The sequence below is a fragment of the Coregonus clupeaformis genome, chromosome 18 (genome assembly GCF_020615455.1).
Source record: "Coregonus clupeaformis isolate EN_2021a chromosome 18, ASM2061545v1, whole genome shotgun sequence".
Taxonomy (NCBI): Eukaryota; Metazoa; Chordata; class Actinopteri; order Salmoniformes; family Salmonidae; genus Coregonus; species Coregonus clupeaformis.
The window spans coordinates 21,262,805-21,289,858 of record NC_059209.1 but is presented as its reverse complement, the minus strand read 5'-3'; the positions used below and the strand labels follow the sequence as shown (position 1 = coordinate 21,289,858).

At 43.7% G+C, this 27,054-nt stretch overlaps 1 protein-coding gene across 1 annotated transcript; it reads left to right on the top strand.

Annotated features, from left to right (window-relative positions):
- Positions 1 to 912: 912 nt before the first annotated feature.
- Positions 913 to 27,054, top strand: LOC121551984 (riboflavin kinase). The gene is made up of 4 exons (XM_041864691.2): positions 913 to 1,394; positions 11,423 to 11,574; positions 23,043 to 23,145; positions 23,254 to 27,054. Exons 1-4 carry the CDS (start codon positions 1,313 to 1,315, stop codon positions 23,403 to 23,405), a joined length of 489 nt encoding a protein of 162 aa, XP_041720625.1. The 5' UTR covers positions 913 to 1,312; the 3' UTR covers positions 23,406 to 27,054.

Genomic DNA, 27,054 nt, shown 5'->3' with positions numbered 1-27,054 from the left:
TTGCTGTTACTTTTTACCCCTTTTTTGTGATATCCAATTGGTAGTTACAGTCTTGTCCCATCGCTGCAACTCCTGTACGGACTCGGGAGAGAGCCATGCGTCCTCCGAAACACTGCTTCTTGACACACTGCTCGCCTAACCCGGATGCCAGCAGCACCAATGTGTCGGAGGAAACCCTGACATCGCTGGGCCATGTGCGCCGCCTCAAGGGTCTCCCGATCGCGGCCGGCTGCGACACAGCCCGGGATCAAACCCGGGTCTGTAGTGACGCCTCAAGCACTGCGATGCAGTGCCTTAGACCGCTGCGCCACTCGGGAGGCCCGCTAATTAGCAACGTTAACTACTTACTACTTTCTAGCTACTTTGCAACTACTTAGCATGTTAGCTAACCCTCCCCCTAACCCTTTAACCTAACTCCTAAACTTAACCCTAACCTTAACCCCTAGCTAACATTAGCCAGCTAACTAACGTTAGCCACTTAGCTATAATTTGTGACATTCTATTCGATTTGCAAATTCGTAACATATTGTACGTTTTGCAAATTGGTAACATATTGTACGTTTTGCAAATTCGTAACATATAATAACAATTGTAATTCGTAACATATCATATAAAACGAGTGATGGACATCCACAAAGTAATACATACCATACGAAACGTAACATAAATGGAGTGTCTCGGATTTACCTACAGAATGGATGCTGATGTTGTAGTTTCAATGAGCAAGGAAGGGGGAATAGGCAAAAAGCCTGATATGGACAGTGATGGTGCAGAGATGGCAGGAGCAGTGGAATAGCAATACTAAGGGCAGGCATAGTATTGCCCTTAATACTAGCTGCTTATAAAGCCCATTGAAATAAAGCCCATTGAAGAAGTACGTACATAATAATACGATATGCTCTAAGACCAGGTTGCAGCAAAACACTGTGCATCGTCGACCTCAATCACACATTGAAATAGGCTAAATTAGCTAGCTAGCTAATTGACCAAAGCTCAACGGGGTGAGGAGAGATAAGTATCTCAAGCTAACGTAACCTAGCTAGCTTAGCTAAATTAACAGTTCTGTCATTTTCGCCGGTCAATAAGCATTAAAGGGCGAACTGTGGACTTTGTGCGTGGGAAGAATCTCTTGCTACCGTTAGTTGTCAGTGGTTAGCTAGTTGTCTTTCGTTTCGAGGTCATCCTCACCAGTGTGTATCGAGTTAGCTAACGTTACAGCAAGCTTTTTGGAGTCTGTAAGCTTGACTAGGTAGCTAACAATTTAGCTAACTAACGTTAGCTGAAAGTCGTCTTCAGTTGGAAAAGACCAGACATGAAGAGTCTTCCATATTTCTGCCGGGGGGAAGTCGTTCGAGGATTCGGGCGAGGAAGCAAAGAACTAGGGATTCCCACAGGTAACGTTAAACGTAGCTAAACGGTATCATCTAAAGATGTTTGTGATTATGTTAACGTTATGCTTCACCGGCATGTTTTGATAATAATTTGATAATTTGACTTCACTACTTAGCTAACTACTGATGTTGGCAGCTAGCTAGAGAGATTCTATATGCCTTGCGCTTGTATCGCGCTAGCACTTTTTAGCTAGTTACCTAGGCTTTGCTATGACTGAAGGAGGATTCCGAGTTAGCTGATAACGAACCCCCTCATCTGTGGTTTTACGCTACGTGGGCTGCACACTGTCTGTGTCGCAATCCCTGTGATGATAGTTACCGAACTAGCCTGTGACATTATTACTATTAGTTAGGCTAGGTAGGTAACGGTGCCTAACGTTAGTTAGTTACATTACGGTAGGCCAACTCTCTATTTTCATACAACTTCATTACTCGTCAAAGTTGTCATCTGACCGAACTATAATCGACAACGACTCATGTTTGCAAGCTAGTTAACGTTTTTGACTGTAGCCACAAAAGCAATCGCTAACTGTGTTGATTGACCAAGCTAACTAACTAGACTTTTGACCTGACTTCCTCAAAGCAACTCCGCTAGGTAGCTACGTTCGAATTTCCAGTGAAAATTCTAGAAACGAAAGAAGGAAACAATTAGACCCAAATCCATGCTCGAATACAGTTAGTTAACTACAGTTATACAACGGGCGTGTCTAATGCTGATTTGTTGAAACCGTAATCCACAAATTACCACCGGCTAAATCTGATGTTAAAATGCCTATTTACTCTATTCCATCTGACTGCGCAATCCACTGTCACATAAACCCAGCCAGGCAATCTCTAACATCATCTCCACTATAAAAAGCAGCTAGACATTATCTCAAATTTATTTTAGACTAACATTTAGTTTTCAATAGCAGAGATTTGTATAAACCTTGCTGTCTGTCTCTCCAACATTTGCAACATTGTTTCAATATTCAAATTTGATCTCCAGTTGTGCCATAGTAATGAACATGTCAGGGTGAGACAGACAGGCAGCTTTTCTCAGCCAGTCGAAATCATGAATCAGCATCATTTTTATGGATATATATATATATATACACACACACACACAAAGAACTACCAATAGAAAACATATAGTTTTACTGTCTTTCCAGCTTCAGTTTGAAGTGATTGTGTTAGCTGTGTTGTTGACTAGCGCCTCTGAACAAGTGTCCAGATGAGAGAGCACATTTTGTACACCAGGTGAAATCGCGCATCATTAGCTCATTGTTATGGATGTTTCCAAATAAATGTAACTAAAAATCAAGCTTTAACAACTGCAAATGCAGCTACTTTGCTGTTATTCTGGCTGCACGTAAGTTAGCCGTAGTTGGCTAGCTAGCAAGCAAGGGATAAGAACGTTGCCAGCCAGTATGGCAATGGAACATTTAGAACGAACGACTGGGTCAGATATAGAACATAAAGACTGAACGAATGGATCGTGTCTCTGGCAACCAAACCTATAGAACGAATGTCCAGCCGGCTTGTGTAGCAACCCTAAATTTGTGTCGGGACTATATCTTGTGGAAGGATGAAATTGTATGAATAAATGAATCAAAATAACATTTTTAATGAAAATATGTCAATCATTATTTTAATATGTTGGTAACCCTCGAAGCCGGTGTTTGGAGGATATATTGGTACGGTTTGCCAGCCCTCGACTTCGTCTCTGGCCTAACACCCGCGCAGATATATCCTCCAAACACCGGCTTCTCGGGCATTATCACTTTTATACAACGGGTTACCAACATATTCACTTAATTAGCTAACTAGTTAAGTTACCTTACCTTGTTAAGTTGTACTGCTTTCTAGCTAGCTAGTGGACTTGCGCGAAACATTTGACATAAAATGTTGTTTATCACATGCGCAACAGGTGTAGACCTTACAGTGAAATGCTTACTTACAAGCCCTAAACCAACAATGCAGTTTAAGAAAAGGAGAAAAAAAAGTGTTAAGTAAAAAATAGCAAATAATTAAAGAGCAGCAGTAAAATACAATAACAGTAGGGAGGCTATATACAGGGGGCAGGGACGGCTTGTTCAATAGGGCGATATGGGCGACGCACTGCCAAACGGGAAAAGGAAGGGATTTTTTTTCTAATCAATTATAAAAAATAAAAAATAAAAAAAAATATTTTTTTTTAAATAAATTTATAAAAAATTATATCACGGCAACAGCAGTTATCAGTGTTCACGTCTGATCTGCCAGCCACTAAATGTCAAATCAGGCTAAAGTCGTGCTTCAAATGGCCCCGCCCGTTTTTTGGGCGATTTCAGTCAGGTTGAAAATCGCCCAGAAGTCTCTCATAGCCTGTCATGTAAAATCTATTTTTTTCACATTTCAAAGCTTTCAATACATTCTCTATGGGTGTCTGTGTGCATGCACTTACGCGCTTTCGTCATACGTGACGTAACGTTGAACGTAACTAAGACAATGGCGGCTATCAGCGTCTATGTTGCGACCTGCAGTGTGGCGTTATTTTATGTTTTTAATTTGTAGACTTAGTTTACAAACATTCTGCAAACATTCTGCTTTGGACTGATCTTCGGTTTTGGACTGATCTTGTTGATCGTGTACATACCCGCTACGAACGGACTAAATAATGAAAACGCTGCTGGCAGAGAGGTGGAGCCGGCCACCTTCACCCTGGTCAGAGCGGACCGCGATCCTGGTAAGAGAGCGACTGTACCCCGACATTGAACTGCTTTCTGTGTCATTGAACCTTACTATTGTTGATAAAACAAGTTTACTGGAGAACGGAGAAAAAGTAGAGACTTTTGGACAAGGTGGATAATTGTATAATATAAGGCAGTTTATTCAGAGGTAAAGATATCTGCAATCGGCGTTCACGGACCCGTTCGTCAAACTCTTAGGGAGCTATAAATCAAGCCCCATTACTTACCATATCAGATAAGAGAAATTGCTGCAGCTACATATATTTTACATCCTGGCCCTACATAGTTCACTATTTGCATCACTTACCAAAATATTACATGTGGTCATATATGCTTGGAAAGTGGAGATGCCATAGAACGTCAAAAAAGTAAACATTGCTGGAGACACATTGCGTTTGCTAGCGAAGAGATTTGTTGTGGCAAATGAACTTGGGCTGGGAATTGCCAGGAACCTCACGATAAGATATATGCATCAGCATTGCGAGTCTCATGATTCTATACGTATTGCGATTCGATACTGTGATTTTATTGCGCACCATATGTCTGTTGCAGAGGGATCAGAAAGCCATGAGAACGAGTTTTGATCAGTCATGGAAATAAAAGTGCTGAAAACAAATTGGCTCCCAATGTGAAAAGATTGAGAACAAGCTATGAAGGAACAATAATGGTGTTTTGGTGCAGGTACAGCCAACTAGCGCTAAAATATTGCGATATTGTCAATACAGTATATCGTAAAGTATCACTATGTAACTCGATTTCTTTCACCCCAATCCCTCAAATTAACGGTAAATAACTGAATTGTTTGCCCCACATTTAGCTAAGATGATTAGCTAGCCAGCTAAAATGTTTTATTTAGTTAGCAGTCGCATCTACAATAGTTTACTGTCAATAACATGTCTCCAAAAATGACGTGGTGTCTCCAATTGTGTTGACATTTTACAATTGCAATGCGCATCCATGAGTATCCACTTTCTGTAGCTCAGCTGGTAGAGCATGGTGCTTGTAACGCCAAGGTAGTGGGTTCGATCCCCGGGACCACCCATACACAAAAATGTATGCACGCATGACTGTAAGTCGCTTTGGATAAAAGCGTCTGCTAAATGGCATATTATTATTATTATTATTATTATTATCTGAAGAGAGCCCCGAAACATTGTGTGCAGACATTTTATGCAATAAATGAAGTAGGTTCAATCTAGTAGTTCTGATCTTCTGATTGGTCCTGATGAGTTGGGCGAGGTCCCCTCCAGGCTACTGTCACTGTTGCATTGGCTCTGAGTCGGGTTCTCTGTCTTCAAATGTTCAGCCTAAGAGAGGGGATTTTTGTGTGTGTGTGTGTGTGTGTGTGTTTAACAGTGATGATGTGTGTGTGTGTGTGTGTTTAACAGTGATGATGTGTGTGTGTGTGTGTTTGTGTGTGTGTGTGTCCTCAGAGCAAGAACTCGTGAGTTGGAAGAACTGAGAGGCCTATGGCGTGGGTGTTGTCCTTGGCCACCTGCTGACAAGGCTGACAAGATAGGACCCTTTTGTCCATTGTTATTGGATAGGAACATAACTTATAACCAGCTCCTGACCTAAATAGATCTTAGCACAACATTTTACTCAACATATCATATTCCATATTCACTATAACAAATATATTTACTACGACATTAGCAAGAACCGCCACATCCTCAGCCGGCTAATCCAGTGTGTGAAGTTTTGCGGAGTGTTTGAGTTAGCTTTGCGAGGCAAAGATGAAACTGAGGGCTCCACCAACCCTGGTAAGCCAACACTTTTGAGATCAGTCAATAAATGCTTCTGGTATTGACTTATATGCTGCCCCTGTCTTCATGTTGTTGCTGGACATATCTTTTTTTAAATGTGTGTAGGTCACCTAAATCATCAGAAAAATTGCCCCTCCTGAGAATTTTTTCAGGAGCCGCCACTGACAGGGGGTACGGGTACAGAGTCGATGTGCGGGGGCACCGGTAATTGAGGTAATATGTACATGTGGGTAGAGTTAGTGACTATGCATAAATAATAAACAAAGTAGCAGCAGCATAAAAGAGGTGGGTGGGCGTGCAATGCAAATAGTCTGGGTAGCCATGGTTAGCTGTTCAGGAGTCTTATGGCTTGGGGGTAGAAGCTGTTAAGAAGCCTTTTGGACCTAGACTTGGCGCTCCGGACTGCTTGCCGTGCGGTAGCAGAGAGAACAGTCTATGACTAGGGTGGCTGGAGTCTTTGACAATTTTTAAGTCCTTCTTCTGACACCGCCTGGTATAGAGGTCCTGGATGGCAGGAAGCTTGGCCCCAGTGATGTACTGGGCCGTACGCGCTACCCTCTGTAGTGCCTTGCGGTCGGAGGCCGAGCAGTTGCCATACCAGGCAGTGATGCAACCAGTCAGGATGCTCTCGATGGTGCAACTGTATAACTTTTTGAGGATCTGAGGACCCATGCCAAATCTTTTCAGTCTCCTGAGGTGGAATTGGCGTTTGTCGTGCCCTCTTCACGACTGTCTTGGTGTGTTTGGACCATGATAGTTTGTTGGTGATGTGGACACCACGGAACTTGAAGCTCTCAACCTGTTCCACTACAGCCCCGTCGATGAGAATGGGGGCGTGCTCAGTCCTCTTTTTTCCCCCCTGTAGCCCACAATCACCTCCTTTGTTTTGATCACGTTGAGGGAGAGGTTGTTATCTTGGCACCACATTGCCAGGTCTCTGACCTCCTCCCTATAGGCTGTCGGTGATCAGGCCTACCACTGTTGTGTCGTCGGCAAACTTAATGATGGTGTTGGAGTCGTGCCTGGCCATGCAGTCTTGGGTGAACAGGGAGTACAGGAGGGGACTGAGCACGCACCCCCTGAGGGGCCTCCGTGTTGGGGATCAGCGTGGCAGATGTGTTGTTACCTACCCTTACCACCTGGGTGCGGCCCGTCAGGAAGTCCAGGATCCAGTTGCAGAGGGAGGTGTTTAGTCCAAGGATCCTTAGCTTAGTGGTGAGCTTTGAAGGCACTATGGTGTTGACATGACGTTAAAGGTACACTGCGTGGCCAAGAGGATGAGGACACACCTTCAAATTAGTGGATTCGGCTATTTCAGCCACACCTGTTGCTGACAGATGTATAAAATTGAGCACACATCCATGCAATCTCCATAGACAAACACTGGCAGTAGAATTACCTTACTGAAGAGCTCAGTGACTTTCACATAGGATGCCACCTTTGCAACAAGTCAGTCAGATTTCTGCCCTGCTAGAGCTGCCCCGCTCAACTCTAAGTGCTGTTATTGTGAAGTGGAAACGTCTAGGAGCAACAACGGCTCAGCTGCGAAGTGGTAGGCCACACATGCTCACAGAATAGGACCGACGAGTGCTGAAGCGCGTAAAAATCGTCTGTCCTCGGTTGCAACACTCACTACCCAGTTCCAAACTGCCTCTGGAAGCAACGTCGGCACAATAACTGTTTGTCAGGAGTTTCATGAAATGGGTTTCCATGGCCGAGCAGCAGCACACAAACCTAGGATCACCATGCATAATGCCAAGTGTCGGCTGGAGTGGTGTAAATCCACCTCTACGCAGACGACACCATTTTGTATACATCTGGCCCTTCATTGGACACTGTGTTAACAAACCTCAAAACGAGCTTCAATGCCATACAACACTCCTTCAGTAGCCTCCAACTGCTCTTAAACACTAGTAAAACTAAATGCATGCTTTTCAATCGAACGCTGCTGGCACCTGCCCACCCGACTAGAATCACCACACTTGACGGGTCTGACCTAGATTATGTGGACAACTACAAATACCTAGGTGTCTGGTTAGACTGTAAACTCTCCTTCCAGACTCACATAAAGAATCTCCAATCCAAAGTTAAATCTAGAATCGGCTTCCTATTTCGCAACAAAGCCTCCTTCACTCATGCTGCCAAACATGCCCTCGTAAAACTGACTATCCTACCGATCCTTGACTTCGGTGATGTCATTTACAAAATAGCCTCCAACACTACTCAGCAAATTGGATGTAGTCTATCACAGTGCCATCCGTTTTGTCTCCAAAGCCCCATACGCTACCCACCACTGTGACCTGTACGCTCTTGTTGGCTGGTCCTCACTACATGTTCGTCGTCAAACCCACTGGCTCCAGGCCATCTATAAATCACTGCTAGGCAAATCCCCGCCTTATCTTAGCTCATTGGTCACCATAGCAGCACCCACCCGTAGTCTGCGCTCCAGCAGGTATATCTCACTGGTCATTCCCAAAGCCAACACCTCCTTTGGCCGCTATTCCTTCCAGTTCTCTGCTGCCAATGACTGGAACGAATTGCAAAAATCTCTGAAGCTGGAGACTCTTATCTCCCTCACTAACTTTAAGCATCAGTTGTCAGAGCACCTTACCGATCACTGCACCTGTACACAGCCCATCTGAAATTAGCCCACCCAACTACCTCATCCCTATATTGTTATTTATTTTGCTCTTTTGCACCCCAGTATCTCTATTTGCACATAATCTCTTGCACATCTAGCATTCCAGTGTTAATACTATTGTAATTATTTTGCACTATAGCCTATTTATTGCCTTACCTCCATAACTTGCTACATTTGCACACACTGTATATATATTTTCTGTTGTATTTTTGACTTTATGTTTTTTACCCCATATGTAACTCTGTGTTGTTTTTATCGCACTGCTTTGCTTTATCTTGGCCAGGTCGCAGTTGTAAATGAGAACTTGTTCTCAACTGGCTTACCTGGTTAAATAAAGGTGAAATAAAAAATTAAATAAAAAAAAGCTCGCCGCCATTGGACTCTGGAGCAGTGGAAACGTGTTCTCTGGAGTGATGAATCATGCTTCACCATTTGGCAGTCCGACGGACAAATCTGGGTTTGGCGGATGCCAGAAGAACGCTACCTGCCCGAATGCATAGTGCCAACTGTAAAGTTTGGTGGATGAGGAATAATGGTCTATTTTTCATGGTTCTGGCTAGGCCCCTTAGTTCCAGTGAAGGGACATCTTAACGCTACAGCATACAATGAGATTCTAGACGATTCTGTGCTTCCAACTTTGTGGCAACAGTTTGGGGAAGGCCCTTTCCTGTTTCAGCATTACAATGCCCCCGTGCACAAAGCGAGATACATACAGAAATGGTTTGTCGAGATCGGTGTGGAAGAACTTGACTGGCCTGCACAGAGGCTTGACGTCAACCCCATCGGACACCTTTGGGATGAATTGGAACGCCGACTGCAAGCCAGGCCTAGTCACCCAACATCAGTGCCCGACCTCACTAATGCTCTTGTGGCTGAATGGAAGCAGGTCCCCGCAGCAATGTTCCAACATCTAGTGGAAAATCTTCCCAGAAAAGTGCTGTTACAGCAGCAAAGGGGGGACCAACTCCATATTAATGCCCATGATTTTGGAATGAGATGTTCGATGAGCAGGTGTTCACATACTTTTGGCTATGTAGTGTATTTAGCTACCTTTTTAACCTCTTAGATGTAAAGTCCCCTTTTTAGGGGACCTCCATGGTTCTGTTACCGGTTCTGACCGACATTTTGACTTATAAATCGATCTGTGGACAACATAGATTGAAATGGCTTGCATTGAGTGATAGCCCTGGTTCCCATGGACACAATAGTATGTTTTACACCTGTGTGACATAGGATGTGAAATCTGAAACCACTTGAAGCTGGGATGTCCCTCCTACCATTTTTATTCGTTTTTCCGACTGCCCATCAACTCCTGGCTGAACACTATGTCACAGCCACTGACAAGGCACATGCCTGCACCCTTACATCAGAGATGACAAATTCAAAGATGGCCTACTTTTCTATACTCAAGGGGGAGAGAGACAAACATAGCTTGACTGTTGTTTTGCTATTAACCTCAATGCTATTGTTTTTAATTTCGTAAAGCTGCTTGTAGAAGGCGGTTGACTGGTTAGCTACGGGCAAGCAAAAGAGTTGCCTGCGCGATGTTTATGAGTCGGAGACGGCCTGCCTGTCTGCCCACACTCATTGATGTAGGCTGTGTGGCATGTTCTTACCACTGCTGAACAGACCAGACCCCTCGCTGCACTGTGCACCTAGTGCTGCTAATAATCTGCTTATCATAGCCTATCCAGTCCAAGTGCAAATACAAGTCGCGAGTTCGAGTCACCAGTGGTCGAGAAGGCGAATCACAAGTAATGAAAATCGTGTGCTGGACTCGAGTACTTCAACACTGGTCTGAATAAATTGTTTAGTTTTCAATGTCATTCAAGGAAGCTTCAAGGGATCCAACATAAAAGATAATATAAGCAACTTTACAAGGTCAGGCAGAAATGCAATTGATGGAATGAGACTACTTGGTCAAGAAGACGACTGTTAGTCAAGACTACTGCCAGTGAAGTCAACCTTACCCTTTTTTTCAGACCAACTAGCAAAACTATGGAAATGCTTTTCAAGTACAGTTTGACTTGCATGTCACCACTTTTGTTAGTCATTTTATTGTGGTGTTATGGGAGAGTGGGTTAGTGATCAAATGGGCACTCCCCGCAGACTCTTCTTAAAAGCAGGGCTCGACATTAAAGCTTGGCCAGGCAAGTAAAATTTGATTTGTTTAAAAAAATGTTTGGTTACTACATGATTCCATATGTGTTATTTCATAGTTTTGATGTCTTCACTATTATTCTACAATGTAGAAAATAGTAAAAATAAAGAAAAACCCTTGAATGAGTAGGTGTGTCCAAACTTTTGACTGGTACTGTATATTAACCTACACCTAATAAGAGAGGGGGATGAGTTGCTCTGCAGCCCATGATGATTAACAACCCATCACAAGACCCACAGCCAGCGAGGCTGGTTGACTGTGTGTCATTTGCTCCATCAGCGGGGCTTCGGCACAGACACACAGATAGTCCTACTAGGCTACTACACATCTCTTTCGTGCCACAGCTCCACCGGAGTGGAATAAGATATTCGAAAAGATTTAGCTCCACAAAATATATGTTGTCAATGTCATGATTCCTCTCATCCCACCTGTAGCATTTGAGCCAAATGTATAGCAGTCTTTTTGTGTGTTAACCTTTAAAAAAAAAAAAATTGGGGGGTGGCCGCTAGGGGGGGTGATAACATTGTCTACAGGCAAGCACAGAAAATGATTTCACATCCCTGCTATGTACTTGCATTTACTTCACTCATTTTAAGTCACCATTTTGGCCGATGGTGTTATTTATTTTTGGGGGGGGGGGGGACAAGTGACTACAGCTTTTGGACAAGTAAAAAACCAGTCCTACTTGTGGCAAAAAAAGTTAATGCCAAGCCCTGTAACGTAAATGTCCTTTTCATGTCTCTTCTGATCAGCCAACTTCCCAGACTCTGTGGTGGAGCACCTGCCTGGCGACATCAGCACAGGGATCTACTATGGCTGGGCGTGCGTGGACACCGGAGACATCCACAAGATGGTGATGAGCATCGGCTGGAACCCCTACTACAAGAACACCAAGAAATCCATGGCAGGTCCAGCTTTCCCACCCATATAGGCTAGAAAAGTATATAGGCCTATACAGTTGTGGCAGAATATATTGGCACTGCTTAAATAATTCCCTATTTCTTCTAAAATAAGTTGAAAAATATTTTATTTTTATTGGATTCGCAACATTGCAGAACAAATTGTATTTGTGTAAACTTAAGTTTACAATTTAAATGTTAAAATTAAAGACAACTGGCCTGGACAACATTATTGGCACCCCGGAGCTAGTACTTGGTTGCACAGCTTTGGCCAAGATAACAGCAGACAAATACCTATTGTAGCTATCAATGAGCTTGCTGCACCTTTTCTACTGGCAATTGGCCCACACCTCAGCAGCAAACTGTTTTTAATTCTTCAATATTTGAGGGGTGCCCTCCACCAACTGCTGTTTTCAGATCTCGCCATAGGTTTTGGATGTGATTCAGATCTGGACTCTTTGCTGGCCACTCCAGAACAGTCCAGTGTTTCTTCTTAAACCATTCCTGGGTGATTTGATGTATGCTTGGGGTTGTTGTCCTGCTGGAAGACCCAAAACCTTCAATGGAGACGCAGTTTTTGGACACTGGGTTGAACATTAGACTCAAACACCTTAATAATCTGCTGACTTCATGATGCCTTGCACACATTCAATGCTCCTAGTACCAGAGGCAGCAAAGCAACCCCACCGCATTATCAATCCTCCCTGTGTTTGATTGTAGGGAGGGGTGTTCTTTTCATTGAATGCTTAATTTGGCCGTCGACGCTACTAGCTATTATTAGCTGCTAACTAGTGACGTGACTTTCATTAATATGATGACTGTTATTTATCGAATAATAATAATAAATAATAATAATAATATGCCATTTAGCAGACGCTTTTATCCAAAGCGACTTACAGTCATGCGTGCATACATTTTTTTTGTGTATGGGTGGTCCCGGGGATCGAACCCACTACCTTGGCGTTACAAGCGCCGTGCTCTACCAGCTGAGCTACAGAGGGTTCTGGCTTGTAGTGGAGTGTACTCAGAGCAGATACTCAGTGATTGTCCCACCTCGTGTCTTTAGTCAAAGTTCTAGGTCACTTTACACGCACAGCTGCAGACTGGCAATGTTCTGGTCTAGTGAGTTTATCTTCACCTCGTGTTGAGATTCAAAGGTCTAACCATTTTAAGCCGTATAGCCACAGCTCCACGCTTTCTGGTCTAATGTAAATTTTGTTACCAAGGCTTTTTATGCACTCTGGTAAAAGGGGCGTTCCTACTTGCTTACACGGTCTCTGAGCTCACTTGGGGCTTGGCTACTGACTTTGCATAGCTTATATGAAAACCTATGATCTCGTTAGTACTAAAATCACATTCATATCTTAACAAATACTTTCATAATTTTTCATTTCATATACACAACATATTGGATGAAGACTTGACAGATAGAATGTGTATACTTTCCAAATTACAGTACTTTCTTGATACCATCCTTAATGACATCACAACAATATGACATGATTATTCTTTAGATCCCCACTGACCATTCCCCACATTCTGTTTTTGGAGACAAAGCACATTCCTTTCAATACTGAAGAGCAATGGAGAGACTCCACTCCTGCCTAATTTACGACCGAGTGTTAAGGTGTAAAAACCGGCCCAGCCCCACTTCCCCTCTTCTGTGGGTGAGAGGGTCTGGTTGTTGTCAGCCATTTGACAAGCTGATCTGAGACCTTTGGATCCTCTGCCAGGCCAAGCTAGCTAGCTAACCTTATGCTAACATGTCTTCCAGTAGAAAGGTGCAGCAAGCTCATTGATGGCTACAACAAGCATTTGTCGGGAGTCATCTTGGCCCAAGGCTGTGCAACCAAGTACTAGCTCCAGGGTGCCAATAATTGTGGCCATGCCGTTTGCCATTATTTTCTAAATTTAAAATTGTAAATGTAAGTTTTACAAAAAGAAAGTTCTGGAATGTTGGAAATCCAATAAAAATGTGTGGAGACAGTGTTTTTTCAATGTCAACTTATTTTAGAAGAAATAAGGAATTATTTTTAAAGGTACAATATGCAAAAACCGCTCTGACATTTCCTGGTTGCAAAAATTCTAATAGTTTGCCTAATTTCAGTTGTGACAAAACAAGCAATGCATGGTGTATAGAACCGCTGTAAAATATATATTTTAAATAACCAAAACAATTGTATTTTCAGCTGTTTGAAGCTGGTGTACAAAACCGAAAGTAAAAGACGCAAAAGCGAAACTTAAGATCGGGAAGCATAAAAATAGAACAGATCGACCGCTTCTTAGACTTGCTTACAATGAGAGTGACAGATCTATAGTTACTTTTTTATTGTCACGTGCACAGGTACAGTGAAATGCCTTTCTTGCAAGCTCCAAACCCAACAATGCAGTAATCAATATCAATGTAGCACAAACAATTACAATAAATATAAATAAGTTCTAGGCCTCCCGAGTGGCGCAGGGGTCTAAGGCACTGCAGTTTTTGAGGTGTAACTAGAGACCCGGGTTTGATCCCAGGCTGTGTCACAGCCGGCCGTGACCGGGAGACCCATGAGGCGGTGCACAATTGGCCCAGCGCTGTCCGGGTTAGGGGAGGATTTGGCCTGTCAGGATTTCCTTGTCCCATCGCGCTCTAGCGACTCCTTGTGGCTGACCGGGCGCCTGCAAGCTGACTTCGGTCGCCTGCTGGATGGTGTTTCCTCCGACACATTAGTGCGGCTGGCTTCCGGGTTAAGCGAGCAGTGTGTCAAGAAGCAGTGCGGCTTGGCAGGGCCGTGTTTCGGATGACGCATGGCTCTCGACCTTCGCCTCTCCCGAGTCCGTAGGGGAGTTGCAGCGATGGGACAAGACTGTAACTACCAATTGGATATCACGAAAAAAGGGGTAAAATTAATATACACTGCTCAAAAAAATAAAGGGAACACTTAAACAACACAATGTAACTCCAAGTCAATCACACTTCTGTGAAATAAAACTGTCCACTTAGGAAGCAACACTGATTGACAATAAATGTCACATGCTGTTGTGCAAATGGAATAGACAACAGGTGGAAATTATAGGCAATTAGCAAGACACCCCCAATAAAGGACTGGTTTTGCAGGTGGTGACCACAGACCACTTCTCAGTTCCTATACTTCCTGGCTGATGTTTTGGTCACTTTTGAATGCTGGCGGTGCTTTCACTCTAGTGGCAGCATGAGACGGAGTCTACAACCCACACAAGTGGCTCAGGTAGTGCAGCTCATCCAGGATGGCACATCAATGCGAGCTGTGGCAAGAAGGTTTGCTGTGTCTGTCAGCGTAGTGTCCAGAGCATGGAGGCGCTACCAGGAGACAGGCCAGTACATCAGGAGACGTGGAGGAGGCCGTAGGAGGGCAACAACCCAGCAGCAGGACTGCTACCTCCGCCTTTGTGCAAGGAGGAGCAGGAGGAGCACTGCCAGAGCCCTGCAAAATGACCTCCAGCAGGCCACAAATGTGCATGTGTCTGCTCAAATGGTCAGAAACAGACTCCATGAGGGTGGTATGAGGGCCCTACGTCCACAGGTGGGGGTTGTGCTTACAGCCCAACACCGTGCAGGACGTTTGGCATTTGCCAGAGAACACCAAGATTGGGAAATTCGCCACTGGCGCCCTGTGCTCTTCACAGATGAAAGCAGGTTCACACTGAGCACGTGACAGACGTGACAGAGTCTGGAGACGCCGTGGAGTACGTTCTGCTGCCTGCAACATCCTCCAGCATGACCGGTTTGGCGGTGGGTCAGTCATGGTGTGGGGTGGCATTTCTTTGGGGGGCCGCACAGCCCTCCATGTTCTCGCCAGAGGTAGCCTGACTGCCATTAGGTACCGAGATGAGATCCACAGACCCCTTGTGAGACCATATGCTGGTGCGGTTGGCCCTGGGTTCCTCCTAATGCAAGACAATGCTAGACCTCATGTGGCTGGAGTGTGTCAGCAGTTCCTGCAAGAGGAAGGCATTGATGCTATGGACTGGCCTGCCCGTTCCCCAGACCTGAATCCAATTGAGCACATCTGGGACATCATGTCTCGCTCAATCCACCAACGCCACGTTGCACCACAGACTGTCCAGGAGTTGGCGGATGCTTTAGTTCAGGTCTGGGAGGAGATCCCTCAGGAGACCATCCGCCACCTCATCAGGAGCATGCCCAGGCGTTGTAGGGAGGTCATACAGGCACGTGGAGGCCACACACACTACTGAGCCTCATTTTGACTTGTTTTAAGGACATTACATCAAAGTTGGATCAGCCTGTAGTGTGGTTTTCCTCTTTAATTTTGAGGGTGACTCCAAATCCAGACCTCCATGGGTTGATACATTTGATTTCCATTGATAATTTTTGTGTGATTTTGTTGTCAGCACATTCAACTATGTAAAAAAAGTATTTAATAAGATTATTTCATTCATTCAGATGGAGGATGTGTTGTTTTAGTGTTCCCTTTATTTTTTTGAGCAGTGTATTAATTTTTTTTATATAACACAAGAAAGTAAGAACCTATATACAGGGTCAGTTCCAATGGCATATTTACAATGTGCAGGGATACTGGAGTCATAGAGGTAGATGCGTATAGGGGCAAGGTGACTAGGCATCAGCATGTATGGTGAGGCGGCAGGGAGCCTTGCGGTTAGAGAGTAGGGCCAGTAATCGGAAGGTCGCTGGTTCAAATACCCGAGGTGACAAGGTGAAAAATATGTCGATGCCCTTGAGCAAGGCACTTAAACCTAATTTGCTCCAGGGGCGCCGTACTACTATGGCTGACCCTGTAAAATGACACATTTCACTGCACCTATCCGGTGTAATTGACAATAAATAAAAATAACATCTAAACGGCGTAGCAGCAGCTTAAATGATTGTAAGTGTATGTAGAGTCAGTATAAATGTGTGTGTGTGTGTGTGTAGAGTGTTAAAATACAAGGGTCAACTCCGTCATTCTGCTAGCTATTTAGCAGTCTTCAGCAGTTCAGGAGCCTGTTGGTGTCAGACTTGATGTACTGTTTTCCGTGCGAAAGCACTGATGTCATACTCCCATATACGTTATTTCCTATATATACAGTGCATTCGGAAAGTATTCAGACCCCTTGACTTTTTCCACATTTTGTTACGTTACAGCCTTATTCTAAAATGTATTTAAAAAATCTACACATAATACCCCATAATGACAAAGCAAAAACAGGTTTAGAAATTTTGCAAATGTATTAAAAATAAGAATTACTTAAATATTACATTTACATAAGTATTCAGACCCTTTACTCAGTACTTTGTTGAAGCACCTTTGGCAGCGATTACAGCCTTGAGTCTTCTTGGGTATGATGCTACAAGCTTAGCACACCTGTATTTGGGGAGTTTCTTCCATTCTTCTCTGCAGATCCTCTCAAGCTCTGTCTGGTTGTATGGGGAGTGTCGCTGCACAGCTATTTTCAGGTCTCTCCAGAGATGTTTGATAGGGTTCAAGTCCGGGATCTGGCTGGGCCACTCAAGGACATTCAGAGACTTCTCCCGAAGCCACTCCTGCGTTGTCTTGGCTGTGTGCTTCGGGTCGTTGTCCTGTTGGAAGGTGAACCTTCGCCCCTGTCTGAGGTTTTCATCAAGGATCTCTCTGTACTTTGCTCCGTTCATCTTGCCATCGATCTTGACTAGTCTCCCAGTCCCTGCCGCTGAAAAACATCCCCACAGCATGATGCTGCCACCACAATGCTTCACCTTAGGGATGGTGCCAGGTTTCCTACAGACGTGACGCTTAGCATTCAGGCCAAAGAGTTCAATCTTGGTTTCATCAGACCAGAGAATCTTGAGTCCTTTAGGTGCCTTTTGGCAAACTCCAAGCAGGTTGTCATGTGCCTTTTTACTGAGTGGCTTCCGTCTGGCCACTCTACCATAAAGGCCTGATTGGTGGAGTGCTGCAGAGATGGTTGTTCTTCTGGAAGATTCTCCCATCACCACAGAGGAACTCTGGAGCTCTGTCAGAGTGACCATTTGGGTTCTTGATCACCTCCCTGATCAAGGCCCTTCTCCCCCGATTGCTCAGTTTGGCCGGGCGGCCAGCTCTAGGAAGAGTCTTGTTGGTTCCAAACTTCTTCCATTTAAGAATGATGGAGGCCACTGTTCTTGGGGACCTTCTATGCTGCAGAAATGTTTTGGTACCCTTCCCCAGATCTGTGCCTCGACACAATCCTGTCTCGGAGCTCTACAGACAATTCCTTCGACCTCTTGGCTTGGTTTTTACTCTGATGTGCACTGTCAAATGTGGGACCTTTATATAGACAGGTGTGTGCCTTTCCAAATCATGTCCAATCAATTGAATTTACCACAGTTGGACTCCAAGTTGTAGAAACATCTCATGGATGACCAATGGAAACAGGATGTACCTGAGCTCAATTATGAGTCTCATAGCAAAGGGTCTGAATTCTTATGTAAATGTGATATTTCTATTTTATAAATTTGCAATAATAATAAAAAATAATAATAATGCTTTGTCGTTATGGGGTATTGTGTGTAGACTGAGGGAAAGAAAAAAAAAATGTAATTTAGAATAAGTCTGTAACGTAACAAAATGTGGAAAAAGGGAAAGCCGCGGAAAACTTTCTGAATACACTGTGTATGTGTAATAAATAAATATATATATCTATATACATACATACAGTGAGGGGAAAAACGTTTTTGATCCCCTGCTGATTTTGTACGTTTGCCCACTGACAAAGACATGATCAGTCTATAATTTTAATGGTAGGTTTATTTGAACAGTGAGAGACAGAATAACAACAACAAAAATCCAGAAAAACGCATGTCAAAAATGTTATAAATTGATTTGCATTTTAATGAGGGAAATAAGTATTTGACCCCTCTGCAAAACATTACTTAGTACTTGGTGGCAAAACCCTTGTTGGCAATCACAGAGGTCAGACGTTTCTTGTAGTTGGCCACCAGGTTTGCACACATCTCAGGAGGGATTTTGTCCCACTCCTCTTTGCAGATCTTCTCTGAGTCATTAAGGTTTTGAGCCTGACGTTTGGCAACTCGAACCTTCAGCTCCCTCCACAGATTTTATATGGGATTAAGGTCTGGAGACTGGCTAGGCCACTCCAGGACCTTAATGTGCTTCTTCTTGAGCCACTCCTTTGTTGCCTTGGCTGTGTGTTTTGGGTCATTGTCATGCTGGAATAACCATCCACGACCCATTTTCAATGCCCTGGCTGAGGGAAGGAGGTTCTCACCCAAGATTTGACGGTACATGGCCCCGTCCATCGTCCCTTTGATGCGGTGAAGTTGTCCTGTCCCCTTAGCAGAAAAACACCCCCAAAGCATAATGTTTCCACCTCCATGTTTGACGGTGGGGATGGTGTTCTTGGGGTCATAGGCAGCATTCCTCCTCCAAACATGGCGAGTTGAGTTGATGCCAAAGAGCTCGATTTTGGTCTCATCTGACAACACTTTCACCCAGTTCTCCTCTGAATCATTCAGATGTTCATTGGTAAACTTCAGACGGGCATGTATATGTGCTTTCTTGAGCAGGGGGACCTTGCGGGCGCTGCAGGATTTCAGTCCTTCACGGCGTAGTGTGTTACCAATTGTTTTCTTGGTGACTATGGTCCCAGCTGCCTTGAGATCATTGACAAGATCCTCCCGTGTAGTTCTGGGCTGATTCCTCACCGTTCTCATGATCATTGCAACTCCACAAGGTTTGACCTTGCATGGAGCCCCAGGCCGAGGGAGATTGACAGTTATTTTGTGTTTCTTCCATCTGCGAATAATCGCTCCAACTGTTGTCACCTTCTCACCAAGCTGCTTGGCGATGGTCTTGTAGCCCATCCCAGCCTTGTGTAGGTCTACAATCTTGTCCCTGACATCCTTGGAGAGCTCTTTGGTCTTGGCCATGGTGGAGAGTTTGGAATCTGATTGATTGCTTCTGTGGACAGGTGTCTTTTATACAGGTAACAAACTGAGATTAGGAGCACTCCCTTTAAGAGTGTGCTCCTAATCTCAGCTCGTTACCTGTATAAAAGACACCTGGGAACCAGAAATCTTTCTGATTGAAAGGGGGTCAAATACTTATTTCCCTCATTAAAATGCAAATCAATTTATAACACTTTTGACATGCGTTTTTCTGGATTTTGTTGTTGTTATTCTGTCTCTCACTGTTCAAATAAACCTACCATTAAAAGTATAGACTGATCATTTCTTTGTCAGTGGGCAAACGTACAAAATCAGCAGGGGATCAAATACTTTTTTCCCTCACTGTGTGTGTGTGTTATATATATATATATATATATATATATATACACAGTACCAGTCATACGTTTGGACACCTACTCATTCAAGGGTTTTTCTTTATTTTTACTATTTTCTACATTGTAGAATAATAGTGAAGACATCAAAACTATGAAATAACACATGGAATCATGTAGTAACCAAGAAAGTGTTAAACAAACCTACTCTGCATCTCACAAAGATATGGCGGTTGGAACCAAAAATCTCAAATTTGAACTCTAGAACAAAGGACTGATTTCCACCAGTCTAATGTCCATTGCTCGTGTTTCTTGGCCCAAGCAAGTCTCTTCTTCGTTTTGGTGTCCTTTAATAGTGGTTTCTTTGCAGCAATTCGACCATGAAGTCCTGATTTCACGCAGTCTCCTCTGAACAGTTGATGTTGAGATGTCTGTTACTTGAATTCTGAAGCATTTATTTGGGCTACAATTTCTGAGGCTGGTAACACTAACTTATCCTCTGCAGCAGAGGTAACTCTGGGTCTTCCTTTCCTGTGGCGGTCCTCATGAGAGCCAGTTTCATTATAGCACTTGATGGTTTTTGCGACTGCACTTGAAGAAACTTTCAAAGTTTTTGAAATTGATCGTACTCTAAACAAGAGAACTATCCCTGATCAGTACACTATTCCTCGCATTGACAACACCCTAGACAGCCTGACTGGGAGCAAGTGGTTCTCTGTCCTAGATCTGCGTAATGGCTACTACCAGTTTGCCATGAGCCCTGATGATAAGGAAAAGACAGCGTTCATCTGCCCTCTGAAGTTTTACCAGTTCAAATGAATGCCTCGGGATTACCGCAGCACCAGCTACATTCCAGTGCTTGATGGCGAGAGCAGTAAGCGACATGAATCTTATGGAGGTCCTTATCTACCTGGACAACCTGATTTTTGTTTGGACGGATCCTAGAAGAGTACGAAGAACAGCTGTTGAAGGTTCTGGACTGACTGGAGGCGTGCGACTTGAAGCTGTCATTGGACAAATGCCAGTCCTGTCAGCCTCAGGTCAAATATGTGGGCCACATTGTCAGAGCAAGTAATTGCTACCAACCCCACCACAGTAGAAGCAGTGGCCACATGGGAGAAGCCCACAGAATTGAGGTCGTTCCTGGGATTATTCTCAACTACTCAACCATTGTGAAACTCATGACAGACCTAAAAGGCTACCAACCCATCAAGGGAAGAAGGACAAAATGGCCCTACAACCAAGTACTACAAGATTGGAGAGCAATTTGGAGAGTGGTGGAACCACCACTGTGACAAGGTGTTAAAATAAATCATCTATGCTTTTACCCACGCCTCAGTGTTGGCTCTTGCGGACAACACCAAGCCGTACACCCTCCATGTAGATGCCAGTTTCGAGGGGTTAGGAGCTGTTCTGTACCAAGAGTATCTTGAGGGGCTGCACCATGTAGCTTTTGCAAGCAGAAAACTGTCGGCTGCAGAGAAAAGATACCCAGTCAATCAGCTTGCCAACCTAAACCATCTGCTACCGATTGATCATCTAGTCAGGCTGGCCAAAGAACCCCAGACCCTGCAGGTCGCCCTGCCTCAGGCTGCCACGCCATCACGAAGAAACAAAGAGCCAGCTGACCAAACCAAAAGGTCACAGAATCCTACACGTGACTTACCTGACACAGACTCTGAAGAGGAGGGATGTTCAGTCGGCATCTATGATCTGCCCAGTCTGATGGGCCTGGTTCTGCCCATAGTTCTGCAAAACGCTGAGCCTGAGGGCATGAAAGGTAGCTGGACACTTGAGGAAGTACCGGAGACACCTGACGACCTAGAAAGCGTAATGGGAGAGGGGTTACCTTTCAGGATCAACTTGTGTATCCCCGTCGATCACAGAGAACGGGTCGAACCCCGCAGAGACTTACATATGTTAAATCTGGAGTGTCAGTGGATTTCCCTGTCCAGATCGTGCACAAAGGCATAGTGATCTTAGTGGAGGTTGACTGCGGACCACACAGAAAGACTGATAAGCCAAGGGCACGTGTGGTACCAAACCGCCCGCACACAGCTACGTGTGATGTAAGCTCTTTATTTATCCTCACCGCCTAGTCCCCTAGTGTTAGGCCAGGTGTATAAGGGCATACAGACCTGTTAAGAGGGGAAGGATGTAACCCAGCATTAATCCCTGTTTCTGCCTTGGCCAATCAGAGGGATAGTAGGGAAAGTGAAGGGAACAAATGACAATAGCTGGGGGGCGGGAGTTAGTCCTATGATGATTAAAAAATATATTTTAAATGTTTTATTCCCGGTATATAGCTGTGGCTGTCTTCTGTAATTTAAATGTATTTTGTGTGTAGCGTATGAATTGTATAAATTGCCAAGAAGACGAGACCAGATAGCGACTCTAGATACCGGCAATTCTAGTTCTCTGGGTCCTGTCTGAAGATACGCGACGCTACTAGCTAATATTAGCAGCTAACTAGCTAACCTTATTCTAGCAAGTCACCCCTTAAGCAGCAGATACATTTGTATTGTGAGTACCGTGTGTCAAAGTAGTTTAGGGCGAGCTCAGATAACTACCCTAAATATAAGGAAATTCTAGGGTTTCCTCTGAGTCTCTCGTGAAGAAACGTCATCTGGCTAACTAGCGTTTCCCACCACTGCACTGAATACGGACCGCTCTCGCCTGCATTGGAACTCCCGCTCCAGAATACACGCACACACACAGAAGGCAAGCACAAAGATTGTGCTTGTTCATTTAGTCCCGTTGAGGGACGAAGCACAGGCCTACAATGTAGTAAGACTTTTTACATTTCAGAGCTCTGGTAGTTAAAAGGGTACCCTGTTTTTTTAAAGGTTGCGACTGTTTGTTATTGAATGTGTATGGTGAATGCAATGTTTTTAATTCGATTGATTGTCTTGATGCCATACTGATTTGGGTTATGTTTAACTGCTACTGAATGTCTTTATTGAGAGAGGTTGTGTTGCTTGTCCATACAATTCCTCAAATGAGACATTTTGCTGTGTGCATTTTGTTGTAGTGTGTCTGATAACGGGTCAGGTTACACTAAGGGTATTTGAATAGGGAATGAGAGAACACCTGGGGTTATTTAATTTTAGTTAAACCCCAGACCACCCCTTTAGACCACTATCAACCAGACTTCACCCTGGTTAGGAAAGTGTTACATATGTATGTTTATTGTGGTCAAGTGTTGATTACATTTATTGATTGACGTGTATTACAGGAGACTCATGTGATCCACACGTTTAAAGAAGATTTCTATGGACAGATCCTCAGTGTAGTCATGGTGGGCTACATCCGTCCAGAGAGGAGCTATGACTCGCTTGGTAAGAGTACTGGTGTACACACACACGCGTTCCTCCATTCTTGTACGGACACAGCAATCCTCAGAGACTTAAGGACACACATTCTCACTCCTGTCTCTGTGTTTGCAGACGCCCTTATAGCAGCGATCAACAATGATATTGAGGAGGCCAAAAGAAAGCTGGAGCTCCCAGAACACCTCAAACTCAAAGAGGACAACTTCTTCAGAGCCTCCGCCAGCACGTCCATGACGACGTCCAACAAGATCATGAATGGCCACTGACCTCTAATCACATCACACAACATGTTGTTCACTCTCGCGTTGCTCATCACTCGGTAAAGTCAGTGTCACAAGTATGCATCCAAATGTAATTTTTCTCTAGGCCTATTTACCTGGCCGGCAGAGGCCTTGCTTGTATTTGTTTAGTGTGGTGCAAACATGAACCACTGAAGTTAGGGAGTGCCTCATCAAAAACAGCCAAGTGATTTCCCAACACTGCTTTGGGTGTTTTCCATGGCAGTTGAATGACTGGATGGTTGACAACTAATGGGCTCGCCTGTCTGTTATCCTCTATGCTATGTCCTGTCTTTCTCTCTGTAAACACTACCACAGCAAGGGCCAATATATTACTTTTTCAATCCTCTGTAGAGATTTGTTGTGAGCATCAAATCTGGGTATCATTGTATCCGACCTGACCTGAAGCTACAGTAGACCACGGTCGTGTTCATTAGGGCACACAACCAAAAACACTTCAGAATTGGACAAGTTTGGTGCCTAACGAACACAATCCTGATAATGTGCAACTCTAGGAAGTGAATGATCTTAATGCGTGTTGAAAGGAGCCCTGTACCACCATATCCACTGCTAAGGGTGGCAGGTAGCCTAGCGGTTAGAGCGTTGGGCCAGTAACTGAAAGGTTGGTGGTTCGAATACCCGAGCAGATAAGGCACCCGTCTGCTGCCTTTGCTCAAGGGACGCTGTACGACTATGGCTGTCCTTGTAAAACACTTCACTGCATCTATCCAGCGTCTGTGACAATAAAACATCCTATTAAAATTAATGGTCATTTTGTATTGGTTTAGAATTGGGGTTTAGTCTCATGACTTTGCACTCAGTTTATTCCTCCTTTTCATATTCCGGTGTATTCAAAAGGTCTGCCTTGAAGCAGAGAAGTCCTCAATATATCTTGCATTTGATCTAGGCTAAATAGTTGCATTATACACAGCACTGAATTCATGTGTATTATTTTATTTGAGAAACTGAAGTTATTTGACCTACGCAAACTGCATGGTTGGCTAAAGACAAATGCAGCTTCAGTTTTCTGATGTTCTTAATTTGTATAGTTCCTCATTGGTCAAATCCAGTATTCTCCCTCCCCAGCAATGAGGGCCATTTATTTAACACTAAAGATTTGTCAGAAAAATAAAAAATGGTGCCACTTAACTGTCTGTTGAAAGTTTCCAGAATTTAGTTTTTACTGACTTAACCTTGTCATAATCTTAACCTTGTGTTTGGACCCTCATTCCACTGAGATAAGCACTGATATGGTACAAGAGAGGACTGAAGCCTTGTTAACACTGCAGGCCTTAATGCTCAAAGGATAAGATGATCCAACTTTCAAAAGTCTTTTTTGGCTAGCCACAGCAGTCAATTAGCTAGCTAGGTAGCTCTTTAGCATTCTAGCACATTCATTCATTTGTTTGTAAACAATTAACAAGCTAGTTAGCTACATGCTTTTGTCAAAACTGTCAAACGAGTAGTTGGCAAGCAACAAGACATACCAAATAAGTGTTAAAAAACACAAGGGCAAGTACATCAGATTTGACCGTTCAGACACAAGTTGCATGGCCAGGAATCAGATTTGTATCTGTGGCTTCAAATATCTGATTCCATGTGCTTTTTGGCTGTTCCGACTACAGGAAAAAGATCAGATTTCAAATCAGATATGCAAAAAAAAAAAGGATTTGAGTCACTTCAAACTGCCAATATGAACAAGGCGTGAGTCCAAGGTTCTGATTCTCTGCAGATGGATGCGATGGGAATATGTGCGTTTTCTTTCCTTGTCATTTCTTCAGAGTGTCGAGCATACGTACGTAGTGCTTAATAATAAGTTGTTCAAAATGAATTGTGAGCTAAAGTGATTTGAGATTTAATGTATTTAAGAGAGGCTAATTTTGGCAGAGGAAACAATATGGCTGTTGTTTATAATATATTAATGTTTTCGTAGACCAAATCTGTGAATATGATTCTATATTCCCCGTCCCTACCCTCCAAGTTCCCCTCTTCAGATTTTGAGCTTTGTTCCTTTAAATAAATCATGGCCTTTTTATTGCAGGCGACCTTAAATTCCCCCTCACCCATACCCAGAAAATGTATTGGGGTAAGTAATTGATATGCATAAGTAAATGTGTACAATATTATTCAACAATGACGTTTTGAAAGATATGCAATATGGGATGAGATCAGTCATTATAGCATTTAAAAGTCCAGAGGGAAAGTTTTCCCTGGGTTAGTTTATGGTTACGGTTTGGTTAGAACATGGACTCAGAGCACCAGTTGTAGAAGAGGGATTTGTCTTGTGTTCCCCAGACCTATATGCCTGACTGGTTAGCAGTACTATGCCTTAGTACCACAGAAGGACATTGACCAACATATACATACGGTTTCCCATAAACATACTTAGCAGAATCTGTGTTAATGTAAACCCAGTGTTCTCCATTGTCTGTCTAATCTGACTTTCCCTGTCATTAGCCTGTGCAGTGTTTCCCAAACTCTGTCCTGGGGCCCCCCGGTACACTTATCATGCAGTGCTAGCTATTGCCTTAGTACTGTAGTCATGGGCGGCTCCTGGGAGGGGCAAGACTGTGCTGAAGCCCCCTCAAGCATAGCACCCCCAGGAAAGATTGTATTAGGACATGCACACCAAATATTACAGGCACCCCTACACAATGGCCAAGCTACCCCTGTGAAACATTTTTGGTGCCACCACTGACTAGTTAAACCTACAATATACAGTAAGCAAACACATGACTCGAAGGGCCATTCTAATGTTTCTCAGTCTGTAATGGTATTACTCTGAAGGCTAGGGTCGTGTTCATCAGGTCAGTTTGTAGCTGATTTATTAACATGTTTTGATCTATGTGGATCTTCATCTGGTCAGACCCCTACACGATTAAACTACAGCTTTGTGGGATTGTTTGTGTCCTTTATGTACATAACTGTCAGATGTTCTATACATCAGTGCAGCTAGAAGCTCTCATTGAACTGTCAAAACAACATGGCTTATATTTGATAAAGGACTATGCACTAGTGTTGGATTAGGCAACTGTACTCCTCGTAGGCATCTGGTAGTAATACTAGTAGGCTTGCTCTCCAGTTTGGCACCAAACCACAACCACCACCCTGAGCCAACATGATCTCATATTAAACAAGGGAACCATCTAGATCAGTCGAGACCATGCTTAGTAGAATCAGACAATGTCATTAACCAGGGTCATCTGCTTCTTCTCCCACTAGTCTTCCACTTTTATTCTGCCTTTATTTCTTTATGAAGAGTGGGATGGCAGAATGGCCTGTTCCCAAAAATTTGCTTTAGCTGGCTAAGCCGCCTCCTTGTAAATTATTTATATGCTTTCCAAGTAACTCATGGATTTACCCAACCTCCGATACAAAATGTTATTCTGTAGTCCTTTCAGCTGTGATTGCATACATTTGACTGCTTTTGTATGTAAGAAAAATCATGCAATTCTGTAATTATTGATGAAGCATCATGTCATAGCTTTGGATAAATAATTGTATTTGTCTTATCCCAGTTAACCATTGGTCTCTGTTCAGGGACCAGTCGTATGTGTTGGGCTCATTCAAAATCATTCTGTCTGCTGCTGTATGATCCTGCTTGAAGTTTTATTCTTATTAAACATGTTCAAAGATG

What these genes read in the sequence shown, in the direction of transcription:
- LOC121551984 (XM_041864691.2), top strand. Translation starts at nt 1,313, where the DNA reads ATGAAGAGTCTTCCATATTTCTGCCGGGGGGAAGTCGTTCGAGGATTC. An exon ending in AGAACTAGGGATTCCCACAG is followed by an intron (nt 1,395 to 11,422) that starts GTAACGTTAAAC and finishes TCTTCTGATCAG; the next exon opens with CCAACTTCCCAGACTCTGTG. An exon ending in GAGGAGCTATGACTCGCTTG is followed by an intron (nt 23,146 to 23,253) that starts GTAAGAGTACTG and finishes CTGTGTTTGCAG; the next exon opens with ACGCCCTTATAGCAGCGATC.